At 44.1% G+C, this 20,975-nt stretch overlaps 1 protein-coding gene across 2 annotated transcripts in view; it reads left to right on the forward strand.

Moving 5' to 3' along the window:
• XRRA1 (X-ray radiation resistance associated 1) overlaps positions 1-20,975 on the forward strand; it is a 90,808-nt gene that overhangs the window by 51,835 nt on the left and 17,998 nt on the right. For both annotated transcript variants that reach the window (XM_088445848.1, XM_088445847.1), the window contains exon 12: positions 1,478-1,571. In XM_088445848.1, coding sequence (XP_088301974.1) covers positions 1,478-1,571 — 94 coding nt within the window. The remainder of the gene's footprint in view (positions 1-1,477; positions 1,572-20,975) is intronic.

Consider the following 20,975-nt stretch of genomic DNA (forward strand, 5'->3'; position numbering starts at 1 on the left):
GGACTGGGGAGGAGATAATGCAGACATGTGTTTATGCTGTGCAGCGTACCAGCTATATGTGATCACAGTAATGCTGCATGCAGCGGCCACCCAGCTAAGCACATAGAAGCAGGGACTGGGGAGGAGATAACACAGTCATGTGTTTATGCTGTGCAGCGTACCAGCTATATGTGATCACAGTAATGCTGCATGCAGCGGCCACCCGGCTAAGCACATAGAAGCAGGGACTGGGGAGGAGATAATGCAGACATGTGTTTATGCTGTGCACCGTGACACTTTATGTGATCACAGTAATGCTGCATGCAGTGGCCACCCGGCTAAGCACATAGAAGCAGGGACTGGGGAGGAGATAATGCAGACATGTGTTTATGCTGTGCAGCGTGCCACTATATGTGATCACAGTAATGCTGCATGCAGCGGCCACCCGGCTAATCACATAGAAGCAGGGACTCGGGAGGAGATAATGCAGACATGTGTTTATGCTGTTCAGCGTGCCAGCTATATGTGATCACAGTAATGCTGCATGCACCGGCCACCCGGCTAAGCACATAGAAGCAGGGACTGGGGAGAAGATAATGCAGACATGTGCTTATGCTGTGCAGCGTGCCAGCTATATGTGATCACAGTAATGCTGCATGCACCGGCCACCCGGCTAAGCACATAGAAGTAGGGACTGGGGAGGAGATAATGCAGACATGTGTTTATGCTGTGCAGCGTGCCAGCTATATGTGATCACAGTAATGCTGCATGCACCGGCCACCCGGCTAAGCACATAGAGGCAGGGACTGGGGAGGAGATAATGCAGACATGTGTTTATGCTGTGCAGCGTGCCAGCTATATGTGATCACAGTAATGCTGCATGCACCGGCCACCCAGCTAAGCACATACAAGCAGTGACTTGGGAGGAGATAATGCAGACATGTGTTTATGCTGTGCAGCGTGCCAGCTATATGTGATCACAGTAATGCTGCATGCATCGGCCACCCGGCTAAGCACATAGAAGCAGTGACTTGGGAGGAGATAATGCAGACATGTGTTTATGCTGTGCAGCGTGCCAGCTATATGTGATCACAGTAATGCTGCATGCAGCGACAGGGTATGGGGGTAACTACTTCATTAGTAATGCAATGCCAAAGTGAGAAGTGTTTATAAAGAGATGCGTTTTCAAGGCAAAGTTTGAGGGTTACGGTCTGTCTGGTTGTCCAAGGTAAGCGTATTCCATAATAGAGGTGCAGCACAGGAGGGAGCAGTGGGAGGAGCCAGTAAGGGAGGATGATAGGTGTACGGTGTAAGCAGTGAGGAGATGAGAGATGAAGGAAAGGCCAGCATTGCACATAAACATCACACTGGCCAAGCCACCTACAGTATTACACTCTTATTGTCAATATACGTCCTATACTGACCCATGTATGTGCAAAGGTTCCTATCTACAGCGTCTGATTATAGAATTTGCCTGTCTGTAACTGCTGTTCCTCAGGTAATACATGAGGGTGATCTGTTAGCGGTGGCTCTCTTCCCCTCGCTGGATGAGCTGGTGATCTATGGGAATCCTCTCACAACTCTCAGGAAAGGTAACAAACAACTCTCCTGTGTGACCGATAATCTCTCATCCTATACCATAGTGTGACCTGACACTGTGACACATTACTGACTCCTGTGCAGCTTGTACAGTATCTATAGTGTGACCTGACACACTGACTATCACACTACTGACTCCTGTGCAGCTTGTACAGTATCTATAGTGTGACCTGACACACTGACTATCACATTACTGACTCCTGTGCAGCTTGTACAGTATCTATAGTGTGACCTGACACACTGACTATCACATTACTGACTCCTGTGCTGCTTATACAGTATCTATAGTGTGACCTGACACACTGACTATCACATTACTGACTCCTGTGCAGCTTGTACAGTATCTATAGTGTGACCTGACACACTGACTATCACATTACTGACTCCTGTGCAGCTTGTACAGTATCTATAGTGTGACCTGACACACTGACTATCACATTACTGACTCCTGTGCAGCTTGTACAGTATCTATAGTGTGACATGACACACTGACTATCACACTACTGACTCCTGTGCAGCTTGTACAGTATCTATAGTGTGACCTGACACACTGACTATCACATTACTGACTCCTGTGCAGCTTGTACAGTATCTATAGTGTGACCTGACACACTGACTATCACATTACTGACTCCTGTGCAGCTTGTACAGTATCTATAGTGTGACCTGACACACTGACTATCACATTACTGACTCCTGTGCAGCTTGTACAGTATCTATAGTGTGACCTGACACACTGACTATCACATTACTGACTCCTGTGCAGCTTGTACAGTATCTATAGTGTGACCTGACACACTGACTATCACACTACTGACTCCTGTGCAGCTTGTACAGTATCTATAGTGTGACCTGACACACTGACTATCACACTACTGACTCCTGTGCAGCTTATACAGTATCTATAGTGTGACCTGACACACTGACTATCACACTACTGACTCCTGTGCAGCTTGTACAGTATCTATAGTGTGACCTGACACACTGACTATCACACTACTGACTCCTGTGCAGCTTATACAGTATCTATAGTGTGACCTGACACACTGACTATCACATTACTGACTCCTGTGCAGCTTGTACAGTATCTATAGTGTGACCTGACACACTGACTATCACACTGCTGACTCCTGTGCAGCTTATACAGTATCTATAGTGTGACCTGACACACTGACTATCACACTACTGACTCCTGTGCAGCTTGTACAGTATCTATAGTGTGACCTGACACAGTGACTATCACATTACTGACTCCTGTGCAGCTTGTACAGTATCTATAGTGTGACCTGACACACTGACTATCACACTACTGACTCCTGTGCAGCTTGTACAGTATCTCTATAGTGTGACCTGACACACTGACTATCACATTACTGACTCCTGTGCAGCTTGTACAGTATCTATATTGTGACCTGACACACTGACTATCACACTACTGACTCCTGTGCAGCTTGTACAGTATCTATAGTGTGACCTGACACACTGACTATCACATTACTGACTCCTGTGCAGCTTGTACAGTATCTATAGTGTGACCTGACACACTGACTATCACATTACTGACTCCTGTGCAGCTTGTACAGTATCTATAGTGTGACCTGACACACTGACTATCACATTACTGACTCCTGTGCATCTTGTACAGTATCTATAGTGTGACCTGACACACTGACTATCACATTACTGACTCCTGTGCAGCTTGTACAGTATCTATAGTGTGACATGACACACTGACTATCACACTACTGACTCCTGTGCAGCTTGTACAGTATCTATAGTGTGACATGACACACTGACTATCACATTACTGACTCCTGTGCAGCTTGTACAGTATCTATAGTGTGACATGACACACTGACTATCACACTACTGACTCCTGTGCAGCTTGTACAGTATCTATAGTGTGACATGACACACTGACTATCACATTACTGACTCCTGTGCAGCTTGTACAGTATCTATAGTGTGACCTGACACACTGACTATCACACTACTGACTCCTGTGCAGCTTGTACAGTATCTATAGTGTGACCTCACACACTGACTATCACACTACTGACTCCTGTGCAGCTTGTACAGTATCTATAGTGTGACCTGACACACTGACTATCACATTACTGACTCCTGTGCAGCTTGTACAGTATCTATAGTGTGACCTGACACACTGACTATCACATTACTGACTCCTGTGCAGCTTGTACAGTATCTATAGTGTGACCTGACACACTGACTATCACACTACTGACTCCTGTGCAGCTTGTACAGTATCTCTATAGTGTGACCTGACACACTGACTATCACATTACTGACTCCTGTGCAGCTTGTACAGTATCTATATTGTGACCTGACACACTGACTATCACACTACTGACTCCTGTGCATCTTGTACAGTATCTATAGTGTGACCTGACACACTGACTATCACATTACTGACTCCTGTGCAGCTTGTACAGTATCTATAGTGTGACCTGACACACTGACTATCACATTACTGACTCCTGTGCAGCTTGTACAGTATCTATAGTGTGACCTGACACACTGACTATCACATTACTGACTCCTGTGCATCTTGTACAGTATCTATAGTGTGACCTGACACACTGACTATCACATTACTGACTCCTGTGCAGCTTGTACAGTATCTATAGTGTGACCTGACACACTGACTATCACATTACTGACTCCTGTGCAGCTTGTACAGTATCTATAGTGTGACCTGACACACTGACTATCACACTACTGACTCCTGTGCAGCTTGTACAGTATCTATAGTGTGACCTGACACACTGACTATCACACTACTGACTCCTGTGCATCTTGTACAGTATCTATAGTGTGACCTGACACACTGACTATCACATTACTGACTCCTGTGCAGCTTGTACAGTATCTATAGTGTGACATGACACACTGACTATCACACTACTGACTCCTGTGCAGCTTGTACAGTATCTATAGTGTGACATGACACACTGACTATCACATTACTGACTCCTGTGCAGCTTGTACAGTATCTATAGTGTGACATGACACACTGACTATCACATTACTGACTCCTGTGCAGCTTGTACAGTATCTATAGTGTGACCTGACACACTGACTATCACATTACTGACTCCTGTGCAGCTTGTACAGTATCTATAGTGTGACCTGACACACTGACTATCACACTACTGACTCCTGTGCAGCTTGTACAGTATCTATAGTGTGACCTGACACACTGACTATCACATTACTGACTCCTGTGCAGCTTGTACAGTATCTATAGTGTGACCTGACACACTGACTATCACATTACTGACTCCTGTGCAGCTTGTACAGTATCTATAGTGTGACATGACACACTGACTATCACATTACTGACTCCTGTGCAGCTTGTACAGTATCTCTATAGTGTGACCTGACACACTGACTATCACATTACTGACTCCTGTGCAGCTTGTACAGTATCTATAGTGTGACCTGACACACTGACTATCACACTACTGACTCCTGTGCAGCTTGTACAGTATCTATAGTGTGACCTGACACACTGACTATCACATTACTGACTCCTGTGCAGCTTGTACAGTATATATAGTGTGACATGACACACTGACTATCACACTACTGACTCCTGTGCAGCTTGTACAGTATCTATAGTGTGACCTGACACACTGACTATCACACTACTGACTCCTGTGCAGCTTGTACAGTATATATAGTGTGACCTGACACACTGACTATCACATTACTGACTCCTGTGCAGCTTGTACAGTATCTATAGTGTGACCTGACACACTGACTATCACACTACTGACTCCTGTGCAGCTTGTACAGTATCTATAGTGTGACCTGACACACTGACTATCACATTACTGACTCCTGTGCATCTTATCCAGTATCTATAGTGTGACCTGACACACTGACTATCACACTACTGACTCCTGTGCAGCTTGTACAGTATCTATAGTGTGACCTGACACACTGACTATCACATTACTGACTCCTGTGCAGCTTGTACAGTATCTATAGTGTGACCTGACACACTGACTATCACATTACTGACTCCTGTGCAGCTTGTACAGTATCTATAGTGTTACCTGACACACTGACTATCACACTACTGACTCCTGTGCAGCTTGTACAGTATCTATAGTGTGACCTGACACAGTGACTATCACATTACTGACTCCTGTGCAGCTTGTACAGTATCTATAGTGTGACCTGACACACTGACTATCACATTACTGACTCCTGTGCAGCTTGTACAGTATCTATAGTGTGACCTGACACACTGACTATCACATTACTGACTCCTGTGCAGCTTGTACAGTATCTATAGTGTGACCTCACACACTGACTATCACACTACTGACTCCTGTGCAGCTTGTACAGTATCTATAGTGTGACCTGACACACTGACTATCACATTACTGACTCCTGTGCAGCTTGTACAGTATCTATAGTGTGACCTGACACACTGACTATCACACTACTGACTCCTGTGCAGCTTGTACAGTATCTCTATAGTGTGACCTGACACACTGACTATCACATTACTGACTCCTGTGCTGCTTTTACAGTATCTATAGTGTGACATGACACACTGACTATCACATTACTGACTCCTGTGCAGCTTGTACAGTATCTATAGTGTGACCTGACACAGTGACTATCACATTACTGACTCCTGTGCAGCTTGTACAGTATCTATAGTGTGACCTGACACACTGACTATCACACTACTGACTCCTGTGCAGCTTGTACAGTATCTATAGTGTGACCTGACACACTGACTATCACATTACTGACTCCTGTGCAGCTTGTACAGTATCTATAGTGTGACCTGACACAGTGACTATCACATTACTGACTCCTGTGCTGCTTATACAGTATCTATAGTGTGACCTGACACACTGACTATCACATTACTGACTCCTGTGCTGCTTTTACAGTATCTATAGTGTGACATGACACACTGATTATCACATTACTGACTCCTGTGCAGCTTGTACAGTATCTATAGTGTGACCTGACACACTGACTATCACATTACTGACTCCTGTGCAGCTTGTACAGTATCTATAGTGTGACCTGACACACTGACTATCACACTACTGACTCCTGTGCAGCTTGTACAGTATCTATAGTGTGACCTGACACACTGACTATCACATTACTGACTCCTGTGCTGCTTATACAGTATCTATAGTGTGACCTGACACACTGACTATCACATTACTGACTCCTGTGCAGCTTGTACAGTATCTATAGTGTGACCTGACACACTGACTATCACACTACTGACTCCTGTGCAGCTTGTACAGTATCTATAGTGTGACCTGACACACTGACTATCACATTACTGACTCCTGTGCAGCTTGTACAGTATCTATAGTGTGACCTGACACACTGACTATCACACTACTGACTCCTGTGCAGCTTGTACAGTATCTATAGTGTGACATGACACACTGACTATCACATTACTGACTCCTGTGCATCTTGTACAGTATCTATAGTGTGACCTGACACACTGACTATCACATTACTGACTCCTGTGCAGCTTGTACAGTATCTATAGTGTGACCTGACACACTGACTATCACATTACTGACTCCTGTGCAGCTTGTACAGTATCTATAGTGTGACCTGACACACTGACTATCACATTACTTACTCCTGTGCAGCTTGTACAGTATCTATAGTGTGACCTGACACACTGACTATCACATTACTGACTCCTGTGCAGCTTGTACAGTATCTATAGTGTGACCTGACACACTGACTATCACACTACTGACTCCTGTGCAGCTTATACAGTATCTATAGTGTGACCTGACACACTGACTATCACATTACTGACTCCTGTGCAGCTTGTACAGTATCTATAGTGTGACCTGACACACAGTGACTATCACATTACTGACTCCTGTGCAGCTTGTACAGTATCTATAGTGTGACCTGACACACTGACTATCACACTACTGACTCCTGTGCAGCTTGTACAGTATCTATAGTGTGACCTGACACACTGACTATCACATTACTGACTCCTGTGCAGCTTGTACAGTATCTATAGTGTGACCTGACACACAGTGACTATCACATTACTGACTCCTGTGCAGCTTGTACAGTATCTATAGTGTGACCTCACACACTGACTATCACACTACTGACTCCTGTGCAGCTTGTACAGTATCTATAGTGTGACCTGACACACTGACTATCACATTACTGACTCCTGTGCAGCTTGTACAGTATCTATAGTGTGACCTGACACACTGACTATCACACTACTGACTCCTGTGCAGCTTGTACAGTATCTCTATAGTGTGACCTGACACACTGACTATCACATTACTGACTCCTGTGCAGCTTGTACAGTATCTATAGTGTGACCTGACACACAGTGACTATCACATTACTGACTCCTGTGCAGCTTGTACAGTATCTATAGTGTGACCTGACACACTGACTATCACATTACTGACTCCTGTGCAGCTTGTACAGTACCTATAGTGTGACCTCACACACTGACTATCACACTACTGACTCCTGTGCAGCTTGTACAGTATCTATAGTGTGACCTGACACACTGACTATCACATTACTGACTCCTGTGCAGCTTGTACAGTATCTATAGTGTGACCTGACACACTGACTATCACACTACTGACTCCTGTGCAGCTTGTACAGTATCTCTATAGTGTGACCTGACACACTGACTATCACATTACTGACTCCTGTGCAGCTTGTACAGTATCTATATTGTGACCTGACACACTGACTATCACACTACTGACTCCTGTGCATCTTGTACAGTATCTATAGTGTGACATGACACACTGACTATCACATTACTGACTCCTGTGCAGCTTGTACAGTATCTATAGTGTTACCTGACACACTGACTATCACATTACTGACTCCTGTGCAGCTTGTACAGTATCTATAGTGTTACCTGACACACTGACTATCACACTACTGACTCCTGTGCAGCTTGTACAGTATCTATAGTGTGACCTGACACACTGACTATCACACTACTGACTCCTGTGCAGCTTGTACAGTATCTATAGTGTGACCTCACACACTGACTATCACACTACTGACTCCTGTGCATCTTATCCAGTATCTATAGTGTGACCTGACACACTGACTATCACACTACTGACTCCTGTGCAGCTTGTACAGTATCTATAGTGTGACCTGACACACTGACTATCACATTACTGACTCCTGTGCTGCTTATACAGTATCTATAGTGTGACCTGACACAGTGACTATCACATTACTGACTCCTGTGCAGCTTCTACAGTATCTATAGTGTGACCTGACACACTGACTATCACACTACTGACTCCTGTGCAGCTTATCCAGTATCTATAGTGTGACCTGACACACTGACTATCACACTACTGACTCCTGTGCAGCTTGTACAGTATCTATAGTGTGACCTGACACACTGACTATCACATTACTGACTCCTGTGCTGCTTATACAGTATCTATAGTGTGACCTGACACACTGACTATCACATTACTGACTCCTGTGCAGCTTGTACAGTATCTATAGTGTGACCTGACACACTGACTATCACACTACTGACTCCTGTGCAGCTTGTACAGTATCTATAGTGTGACCTGACACACTGACTATCACATTACTGACTCCTGTGCATCTTGTACAGTATCTATAGTGTGACCTGACACACTGACTATCACACTACTGACTCCTGTGCAGCTTGTACAGTATCTATAGTGTGACCTGACACACTGACTATCACATTACTGACTCCTGTGCAGCTTGTACAGTATCTATAGTGTGACCTGACACACTGACTATCACATTACTGACTCCTGTGCATCTTGTACAGTATCTATAGTGTGACCTCACACACTGACTATCACACTACTGACTCCTGTGCAGCTTGTACAGTATCTATAGTGTGACCTGACACACTGACTATCACATTACTGACTCCTGTGCAGCTTGTACAGTATCTATAGTGTGACCTGACACACTGACTATCACACTACTGACTCCTGTGCAGCTTGTACAGTATCTATAGTGTGACCTGACACACTGACTATCACATTACTGACTCCTGTGTAGCTTGTACAGTATCTATAGTGTGACCTCACACAGTGACTATCACATTACTGACTCCTGTGCATCTTGTACAGTATCTATAGTGTGACCTGACACACTGACTATCACACTACTGACTCCTGTGCAGCTTGTACAGTATCTCTATAGTGTGACCTGACACACTGACTATCACATTACTGACTCCTGTGCAGCTTGTACAGTATCTATAGTGTGACCTGACACACTGACTATCACATTACTGACTCCTGTGTAGCTTGTACAGTATCTATAGTGTGACCTGACACACTGACTATCACACTACTGACTCCTGTGCAGCTTGTACAGTATCTATAGTGTGACCTGACACACTGACTATCACATTACTGACTCCTGTGTAGCTTGTACAGTATCTATAGTGTGACCTGACACACTGACTATCACACTACTGACTCCTGTGCAGCTTGTACAGTATCTATAGTGTGACCTGACACACTGACTATCACACTACTGACTCCTGTGCAGCTTGTACAGTATCTATAGTGTGACCTGACACACAGTGACTATCACATTACTGACTCCTGTGCATCTTGTACAGTATCTATAGTGTGACCTGACACACTGACTATCACATTACTGACTCCTGTGCAGCTTGTACAGTATCTATAGTGTGACCTGACACACTGACTATCACATTACTGACTCCTGTGCAGCTTGTACAGTATCTATAGTGTGACCTGACACAGTGACTATCACATTACTGACTCCTGTGCAGCTTGTACAGTATGTATAGTGTGACCTGACACACTGACTATCACACTACTGACTCCTGTGCATCTTGTACAGTATCTATAGTGTGACCTGACACACTGACTATCACATTACTGACTCCTGTGCAGCTTGTACAGTATCTATAGTGTGACATGACACACTGACTATCACATTACTGACTCCTGTGCTGCAGCTTGTACAGTATCTATAGTGTGACCTGACACACTGACTATCACATTACTGACTCCTGTGCAGCTTGTACAGTATCTATAGTGTGACCTGACACACTGACTATCACATTACTGACTCCTGTGCAGCTTGTACAGTATCTATAGTGTGACCTGACACACTGACTATCACATTACTGACTCCTGTGCTGCTTGTACAGTATCTATAGTGTGACCTGACACACTGACTATCACATTACTGACTCCTGTGCAGCTTGTACAGTATCTATAGTGTGACATGACACACTGACTATCACACTACTGACTCCTGTGCAGCTTGTACAGTATCTATAGTGTGACATGACACACTGACTATCACACTACTGACTCCTGTGCATCTTGTACAGTATCTATAGTGTTACCTGACACACTGACTATCACATTACTGACTCCTGTGCATCTTGTACAGTATCTATAGTGTGACCTGACACACTGACTATCACATTACTGACTCCTGTGCATCTTGTACAGTATCTATAGTGTGACCTGACACACTGACTATCACATTACTGACTCCTGTGCAGCTTGTACAGTATCTATAGTGTGACCTGACACACTGACTATCACATTACTGACTCCTGTGCAGCTTGTACAGTATCTATAGTGTGACCTGACACACTGACTATCACACTACTGACTCCTGTGCAGCTTGTACAGTATCTATAGTGTGACCTGACACACTGACTATCACATTACTGACTCCTGTGCAGCTTGTACAGTATCTATAGTGTGACCTCACACACTGACTATCACATTACTGACTCCTGTGCAGCTTGTACAGTATCTATAGTGTGACCTGACACACTGACTATCACATTACTGACTCCTGTGCAGCTTGTACAGTATCTATAGTGTGACCTGACACACTGACTATCACATTACTGACTCCTGTGCAGCTTGTACAGTATCTATAGTGTGACCTGACACACTGACTATCACACTACTGACTCCTGTGCAGCTTGTACAGTATCTATAGTGTGACCTGACACACTGACTATCACATTACTGACTCCTGTGCAGCTTGTACAGTATCTATAGTGTGACCTGACACACTGACTATCACATTACTGACTCCTGTGCAGCTTGTACAGTATCTATAGTGTGACCTGACACAGTGACTATCACATTACTGACTCCTGTGCAGCTTGTACAGTATCTATAGTGTGACCTGACACACTGACTATCACATTACTGACTCCTGTGCAGCTTGTACAGTATCTATAGTGTGACCTCACACACTGACTATCACACTACTGACTCCTGTGCAGCTTGTACAGTATCTATAGTGTGACCTGACACACTGACTATCACATTACTGACTCCTGTGCAGCTTGTACAGTATCTATAGTGTGACCTGACACACTGACTATCACATTACTGACTCCTGTGCAGCTTGTACAGTATCTATAGTGTGACCTCACACACTGACTATCACACTACTGACTCCTGTGCAGCTTGTACAGTATCTATAGTGTGACCTGACACACTGACTATCACATTACTGACTCCTGTGCAGCTTGTACAGTATCTATAGTGTGACATGACACACTGACTATCACATTACTGACTCCTGTGCAGCTTGTACAGTATCTATAGTGTGACCTGACACACTGACTATCACATTACTGACTCCTGTGCAGCTTGTACAGTATCTATAGTGTGACCTGACACACTGACTATCACATTACTGACTCCTGTGCAGCTTGTACAGTATCTATAGTGTGACCTGACACACTGACTATCACATTACTGACTCCTGTGCAGCTTGTACAGTATCTATAGTGTGACCTGACACAGTGACTATCACATTACTGACTCCTGTGCATCTTATCCTGTATCTATAGTGTGACCTGACACACTGACTATCACATTACTGACTCCTGTGCAGCTTGTACAGTATCTATAGTGTGACCTGACACACTGACTATCACATTACTGACTCCTGTGCATCTTGTACAGTATCTATAGTGTGACCTCACACAGTGACTATCACACTACTGACTCCTGTGCAGCTTGTACAGTATCTATAGTGTGACCTGACACACTGACTATCACATTACTGACTCCTGTGCAGCTTGTACAGTATCTATAGTGTGACCTGACACACTGACTATCACATTACTGACTCCTGTGCTGCTTATACAGTATCTATAGTGTGACCTGACACACTGACTATCACATTACTGACTCCTGTGCAGCTTGTACAGTATCTATAGTGTGACCTGACACACTGACTATCACACTACTGACTCCTGTGCATCTTATCCAGTATCTATAGTGTGACCTGACACACTGACTATCACACTACTGACTCCTGTGCAGCTTGTACAGTATCTATAGTGTGACCTGACACACTGACTATCACATTACTGACTCCTGTGCAGCTTGTACAGTATCTATAGTGTGACCTGACACACTGACTATCACATTACTGACTCCTGTGCAGCTTGTACAGTATCTATAGTGTGACCTGACACACAGACTATCACACTACTGACTCCTGTGCAGCTTGTACAGTATCTATAGTGTGACCTCACACACTGACTATCACACTACTGACTCCTGTGCATCTTATCTAGTATCTATAGTGTGACCTGACACAGTGACTATCACACTACTGACTCCTGTGCAGCTTGTACAGTATCTATAGTGTGACCTGACACACTGACTATCACATTACTGACTCCTGTGTAGCTTGTACAGTATCTATAGTGTGACCTGACACACTGACTATCACATTACTGACTCCTGTGCAGCTTGTACAGTATCTATAGTGTGACCTGACACACTGACTATCACATTACTGACTCCTGTGCAGCTTGTACAGTATCTATAGTGTGACCTGACACACTGACTATCACATTACTGACTCCTGTGCAGCTTCTACAGTATCTATAGTGTGACCTGACACAGTGACTATCACATTACTGACTCCTGTGCAGCTTGTACAGTATCTATAGTGTGACCTGACACACTGACTATCACATTACTGACTCCTGTGCAGCTTGTACAGTATCTATAGTGTGACCTGACACACTGACTATCACATTACTGACTCCTGTGCAGCTTGTACAGTATCTATAGTGTGACCTGACACACTGACTATCACACTACTGACTCCTGTGCAGCTTGTACAGTATCTATAGTGTGACCTGACACACTGACTATCACACTACTGACTCCTGTGTAGCTTGTACAGTATCTATAGTGTGACCTGACACACTGACTATCACACTACTGACTCCTGTGCAGCTTGTACAGTATCTATAGTGTGACCTCACACACTGACTATCACACTACTGACTCCTGTGCATCTTATCTAGTATCTATAGTGTGACCTGACACACAGACTATCACATTACTGACTCCTGTGCAGCTTGTACAGTATCTATAGTGTGACCTGACACACTGACTATCACATTACTGACTCCTGTGCATCTTGTACAGTATCTATAGTGTGACCTGACACACTGACTATCACACTACTGACTCCTGTGCAGCTTGTACAGTATCTATAGTGTGACCTGACACACTGACTATCACATTACTGACTCCTGTGCAGCTTGTACAGTATCTATAGTGTGACCTGACACACTGACTATCACATTACTGACTCCTGTGCAGCTTGTACAGTATCTATAGTGTGACCTGACACACTGACTATCACATTACTGACTCCTGTGCAGCTTGTACAGTATCTATAGTGTGACCTGACACACTGACTATCACACTACTGACTCCTGTGCAGCTTGTACAGTATCTATAGTGTGACCTGACACAGTGACTATCACATTACTGACTCCTGTGCAGCTTGTACAGTATCTATAGTGTTACCTGACACACTGACTATCACATTACTGACTCCTGTGCAGCTTGTACAGTATCTATAGTGTGACATGACACACTGACTATCACATTACTGACTCCTGTGCATCTTGTACAGTATCTATAGTGTTACCTGACACACTGACTATCACATTACTGACTCCTGTGCAGCTTGTACAGTATCTATAGTGTTACCTGACACAGTGACTATCACATTACAGACTCCTGTGCAGCTTGTACAGTATCTATAGTGTGACCTGACACAGTGACTATCACATTACAGACTCCTGTGCAGCTTGTACAGTATCTATAGTGTGACCTGACACACTGACTATCACATTACTGACTCCTGTGCAGCTTGTACAGTATCTATAGTGTGACCTGACACACTGACTATCACATTACTGACTCCTGTGCAGCTTGTACAGTATCTATAGTGTGACCTCACACACTGACTATCACACTGACTCCTGTGCAGCTTGTACAGTATCTATAGTGTGACCTGACACACTGACTATCACACTACTGACTCCTGTGCAGCTTGTACAGTATCTATAGTGTGACCTGACACACTGACTATCACATTACTGACTCCTGTGCAGCTTGTACAGTATCTATAGTGTGACCTGACACACTGACTATCACATTACTGACTCCTGTGCAGCTTGTACAGTATCTATAGTGTGACCTGACACACTGACTATCACATTACTGACTCCTGTGCAGCTTGTACAGTATCTATAGTGTGACCTCACACACTGACTATCACACTACTGACTCCTGTGCAGCTTGTACAGTATCTATAGTGTGACCTGACACACTGACTATCACACTACTGACTCCTGTGCAGCTTGTACAGTATCTATAGTGTGACCTGACACACTGACTATCACATTACTGACTCCTGTGCAGCTTGTACAGTATCTATAGTGTGACCTGACACACTGACTATCACATTACTGACTCCTGTGCAGCTTGTACAGTATCTATAGTGTGACCTCACACACTGACTATCACACTACTGACTCATGTGCAGCTTGTACAGTATCTATAGTGTGACCTGACACAGTGACTATCACATTACTGACTCCTGTGCAGCTTGTACAGTATCTATAGTGTGACCTGACACACTGACTATCACATTACTGACTCCTGTGCAGCTTGTACAGTATCTATAGTGTGACCTGACACACTGACTATCACATTACTGACTCCTGTGCTGCAGCTTGTACAGTATCTATAGTGTGACATGACACACTGACTATCACATTACTGACTCCTGTGCTGCAGCTTGTACAGTATCTATAGTGTGACCTGACACACTGACTATCACATTACTGACTCCTGTGCAGCTTGTACAGTATCTATAGTGTGACCTGACACACTGACTATCACACTACTGACTCCTGTGCAGCTTGTACAGTATCTATAGTGTGACCTGACACACTGACTATCACATTACTGACTCCTGTGCAGCTTGTACAGTATCTATAGTGTGACCTGACACACTGACTATCACATTACTGACTCCTGTGCAGCTTGTACAGTATCTATAGTGTGACCTGACACAGTGACTATCACATTACTGACTCCTGTGCAGCTTGTACAGTATCTATAGTGTGACCTGACACACTGACTATCACATTACTGACTCCTGTGCAGCTTGTACAGTATCTATAGTGTGACCTGACACACTGACTATCACATTACTGACTCCTGTGCAGCTTGTACAGTATCTATAGTGTGACCTGACACACTGACTATCACATTACTGACTCCTGTGCTGCAGCTTGTACAGTATCTATAGTGTGACCTGACACACTGACTATCACACTACTGACTCCTGTGCAGCTTGTACAGTATCTATAGTGTGACCTGACACACTGACTATCACACTACTGACTCCTGTGCAGCTTGTACAGTATCTATAGTGTGACCTGACACACTGACTATCACACTACTGACTCCTGTGCAGCTTGTACAGTATCTATAGTGTGACCTGACACACTGACTATCACATTACTGACTCCTGTGCAGCTTGTACAGTATCTATAGTGTGACCTGACACACTGACTATCACATTACTGACTCCTGTGCATCTTGTACAGTATCTATAGTGTGACCTGACACACTGACTATCACATTACTGACTCCTGTGCATCTTGTACAGTATCTATAGTGTGACCTGACACACTGACTATCACATTACTGACTCCTGTGCATCTTATCCAGTATCTATAGTGTGACCTGACACACTGACTATCACATTACTGACTCCTGTGCAGCTTGTACAGTATCTATAGTGTGACCTGACACACTGACTATCACATTACTGACTCCTGTGCAGCTTGTACAGTATCTATAGTGTGACCTGACACACTGACTATCACATTACTGACTCCTGTGCAGCTTGTACAGTATCTATAGTGTGACCTGACACACTGACTATCACATTACTGACTCCTGTGCAGCTTGTACAGTATCTATAGTGTGACCTGACACACTGACTATCACATTACTGACTCCTGTGCAGCTTGTACAGTATCTATAGTGTGACCTGACACACTGACTATCACATTACTGACTCCTGTGCAGCTTGTACAGTATCTATAGTGTGACCTGACACACTGACTATCACATTACTGACTCCTGTGCAGCTTGTACAGTATCTATAGTGTGACCTGACACACTGACTATCACATTACTGACTCCTGTGCAGCTTGTACAGTATCTATAGTGTGACCTGACACACTGACTATCACACTACTGACTCCTGTGCAGCTTGTACAGTATCTATAGTGTGACCTGACACACTGACTATCACATTACTGACTCCTGTGCAGCTTGTACAGTATCTATAATGTGACCTGACACACTGACTATCACATTACTGACTCCTGTGCATCTTATCCAGTATCTATAGTGTGTCCTGACACACTGACTATCACATTACTGACTCCTGTGCTGCAGCTTGTACAGTATCTATAGTGTGACATGACACACTGACTATCACATTACTGACTCCTGTGCTGCAGCTTGTACAGTATCTATAGTGTGACCTGACACACTGACTATCACATTACTGACTCCTGTGCAGCTTGTACAGTATCTATAGTGTGACCTGACACACTGACTATCACACTACTGACTCCTGTGCAGCTTGTACAGTATCTATAGTGTGACCTGACACACTGACTATCACATTACTGACTCCTGTGCTGCAGCTTGTACAGTATCTATAGTGTGACCTGACACACTGACTATCACACTACTGACTCCTGTGCAGCTTGTACAGTATCTATAGTGTGACCTGACACAGTGACTATCACATTACTGACTCCTGTGCAGCTTGTACAGTATCTATAGTGTGACCTGACACACTGACTATCACATTACTGACTCCTGTGCAGCTTGTACAGTATCTATAGTGTGACCTCACACACTGACTATCACACTACTGACTCCTGTGCAGCTTGTACAGTATCTATAGTGTGACCTGACACACTGACTATCACATTACTGACTCCTGTGCTGCTTGTACAGTATCTATAGTGTGACCTGACACACTGACTATCACATTACTGACTCCTGTGCAGCTTGTACAGTATCTATAGTGTGACCTGACACACTGACTATCACACTACTGACTCCTGTGCAGCTTGTACAGTATCTATAGTGTGACCTGACACACTGACTATCACATTACTGACTCCTGTGCTGCAGCTTGTACAGTATCTATAGTGTGACCTGACACACTGACTATCACATTACTGACTCCTGTGCAGCTTGTACAGTATCTATAGTGTGACCTGACACACTGACTATCACACTACTGACTCCTGTGCAGCTTGTACAGTATCTATAGTGTGACATGACACACTGACTATCACATTACTGACTCCTGTGCAGCTTGTACAGTATCTATAGTGTGACATGACACACTGACTATCACACTACTGACTCCTGTGCAGCTTGTACAGTATCTATAGTGTGACCTGACACACTGACTATCACACTACTGACTCCTGTGCAGCTTGTACAGTATCTATAGTGTGACCTGACACAGTGACTATCACATTACTGACTCCTGTGCAGCTTGTACAGTATCTATAGTGTGACCTGACACACTGACTATCACATTACTGACTCCTGTGCAGCTTGTACAGTATCTATAGTGTGACCTGACACAGTGACTATCACACTACTGACTCCTGTGCAGCTTGTACAGTATCTATAGTGTGACCTGACACACTGACTATCACACTACTGACTCCTGTGCAGCTTGTACAGTATCTATAGTGTGACCTGACACACTGACTATCACATTACTGACTCCTGTGCATCTTGTACAGTATCTATAGTGTGACCTGACACAGTGACTATCACACTACTGACTCCTGTGCAGCTTGTACAGTATCTATAGTGTGACCTGACACACTGACTATCACATTACTGACTCCTGTGCAGCTTGTACAGTATCTATAGTGTGACCTGACACAGTGACTATCACATTACTGACTCCTGTGCAGCTTGTACAGTATCTATAGTGTGACCTGACACACTGACTATCACATTACTGACTCCTGTGCAGCTTGTACAGTATCTATAGTGTGACCTGACACACTGACTATCACACTACTGACTCCTGTGCAGCTTGTACAGTATCTATAGTGTGACCTGACACACTGACTATCACATTACTGACTCCTGTGCAGCTTGTACAGTATCTATAGTGTGACCTGACACACTGACTATCACATTACTGACTCCTGTGCAGCTTATACAGTATCTATAGTGTGACCTGACACAGTGACTATCACACTACTGACTCCTGTGCAGCTTGTACAGTATCTATAGTGTGACCTGACACACTGACTATCACATTACTGACTCCTGTGCAGCTTGTACAGTATCTATAGTGTGACCTGACACACTGACTATCACATTACTGACTCCTGTGCAGCTTGTACAGTATCTATAGTGTGACCTGACACAGTGACTATCACATTACTGACTCCTGTGCAGCTTGTACAGTATCTATAGTGTGACCTGACACAGTGACTATCACATTACTGACTCCTGTGCAGCTTGTACAGTATCTATAGTGTGACCTGACACACTGACTATCACATTACTGACTCCTGTGCAGCTTGTACAGTATCTATAGTGTGACCTGACACACTGACTATCACATTACTGACTCCTGTGCAGCTTGTACAGTATCTATAGTGTGACCTGACACACTGATTATCACATTACTGACTCCTGTGCAGCTTGTACAGTATCTATAGTGTGACCTCACACACTGACTATCACATTACTGACTCCTGTGCTGCAGCTTGTACAGTATCTATAGTGTGACCTGACACAGTGACTATCACACTACTGACTCCTGTGCAGCTTGTACAGTATCTATAGTGTGACCTGACACACTGATTATCACATTACTGACTCCTGTGCAGCTTGTACAGTATCTATAGTGTGACCTGACACACTGACTATCACATTACTGACTCCTGTGCAGCTTGTACAGTATATATAGTGTGACCTGACACACTGACTATCACACTACTGACTCCTGTGCAGCTTGTACAGTATCTATAGTGTTACCTGACACACTGACTATCACATTACTGACTCCTGTGCAGCTTGTACAGTATCTATAGTGTGACCTGACACACTGACTATCACATTACTGACTCCTGTGCAGCTTGTACAGTATCTATAGTGTGACCTGACACACTGACTATCACATTACTGACTCCTGTGCAGCTTGTACAGTATCTATAGTGTGACCTGACACACTGACTATCACATTACTGACTCCTGTGCAGCTTGTACAGTATCTATAGTGTGACCTGACACACTGACTATCACACTACTGACTCCTGTGCAGCTTGTACAGTATCTATAGTGTGACCTGACACACTGACTATCACATTACTGACTCCTGTGCAGCTTGTACAGTATCTATAGTGTGACATGACACACTGACTATCACATTACTGACTCCTGTGCAGCTTGTACAGTATCTATAATGTGACCTGACACACTGACTATCACATTACTGACTCCTGTGCAGCTTGTACAGTATCTATAGTGTGACCTGACACACTGACTATCACACTACTGACTCCTGTGCAGCTTGTACAGTATCTATAGTGTGACCTGACACACTGACTATCACACTACTGACTCCTGTGCAGCTTGTACAGTATCTATAGTGTTACCTGACACACTGACTATCACATTACTGACTCCTGTGCAGCTTGTACAGTATCTATAGTGTGACCTGACACACTGACTATCACATTACTGACTCCTGTGCAGCTTGTACAGTATCTATAGTGTGACATGACACACTGACTATCACACTACTGACTCCTGTGCAGCTTGTACAGTATCTATAGTGTGACATGACACACTGACTATCACATTACTGACTCCTGTGCAGCTTGTACAGTATCTATAGTGTGACCTGACACACTGACTATCACACTA

This window comes from Taudactylus pleione, unplaced genomic scaffold (genome assembly GCF_031769625.1).
Source record: "Taudactylus pleione unplaced genomic scaffold, aTauple2 ptg000390l, whole genome shotgun sequence".
NCBI lineage: Eukaryota > Metazoa > Chordata > Amphibia > Anura > Myobatrachidae > Taudactylus > Taudactylus pleione.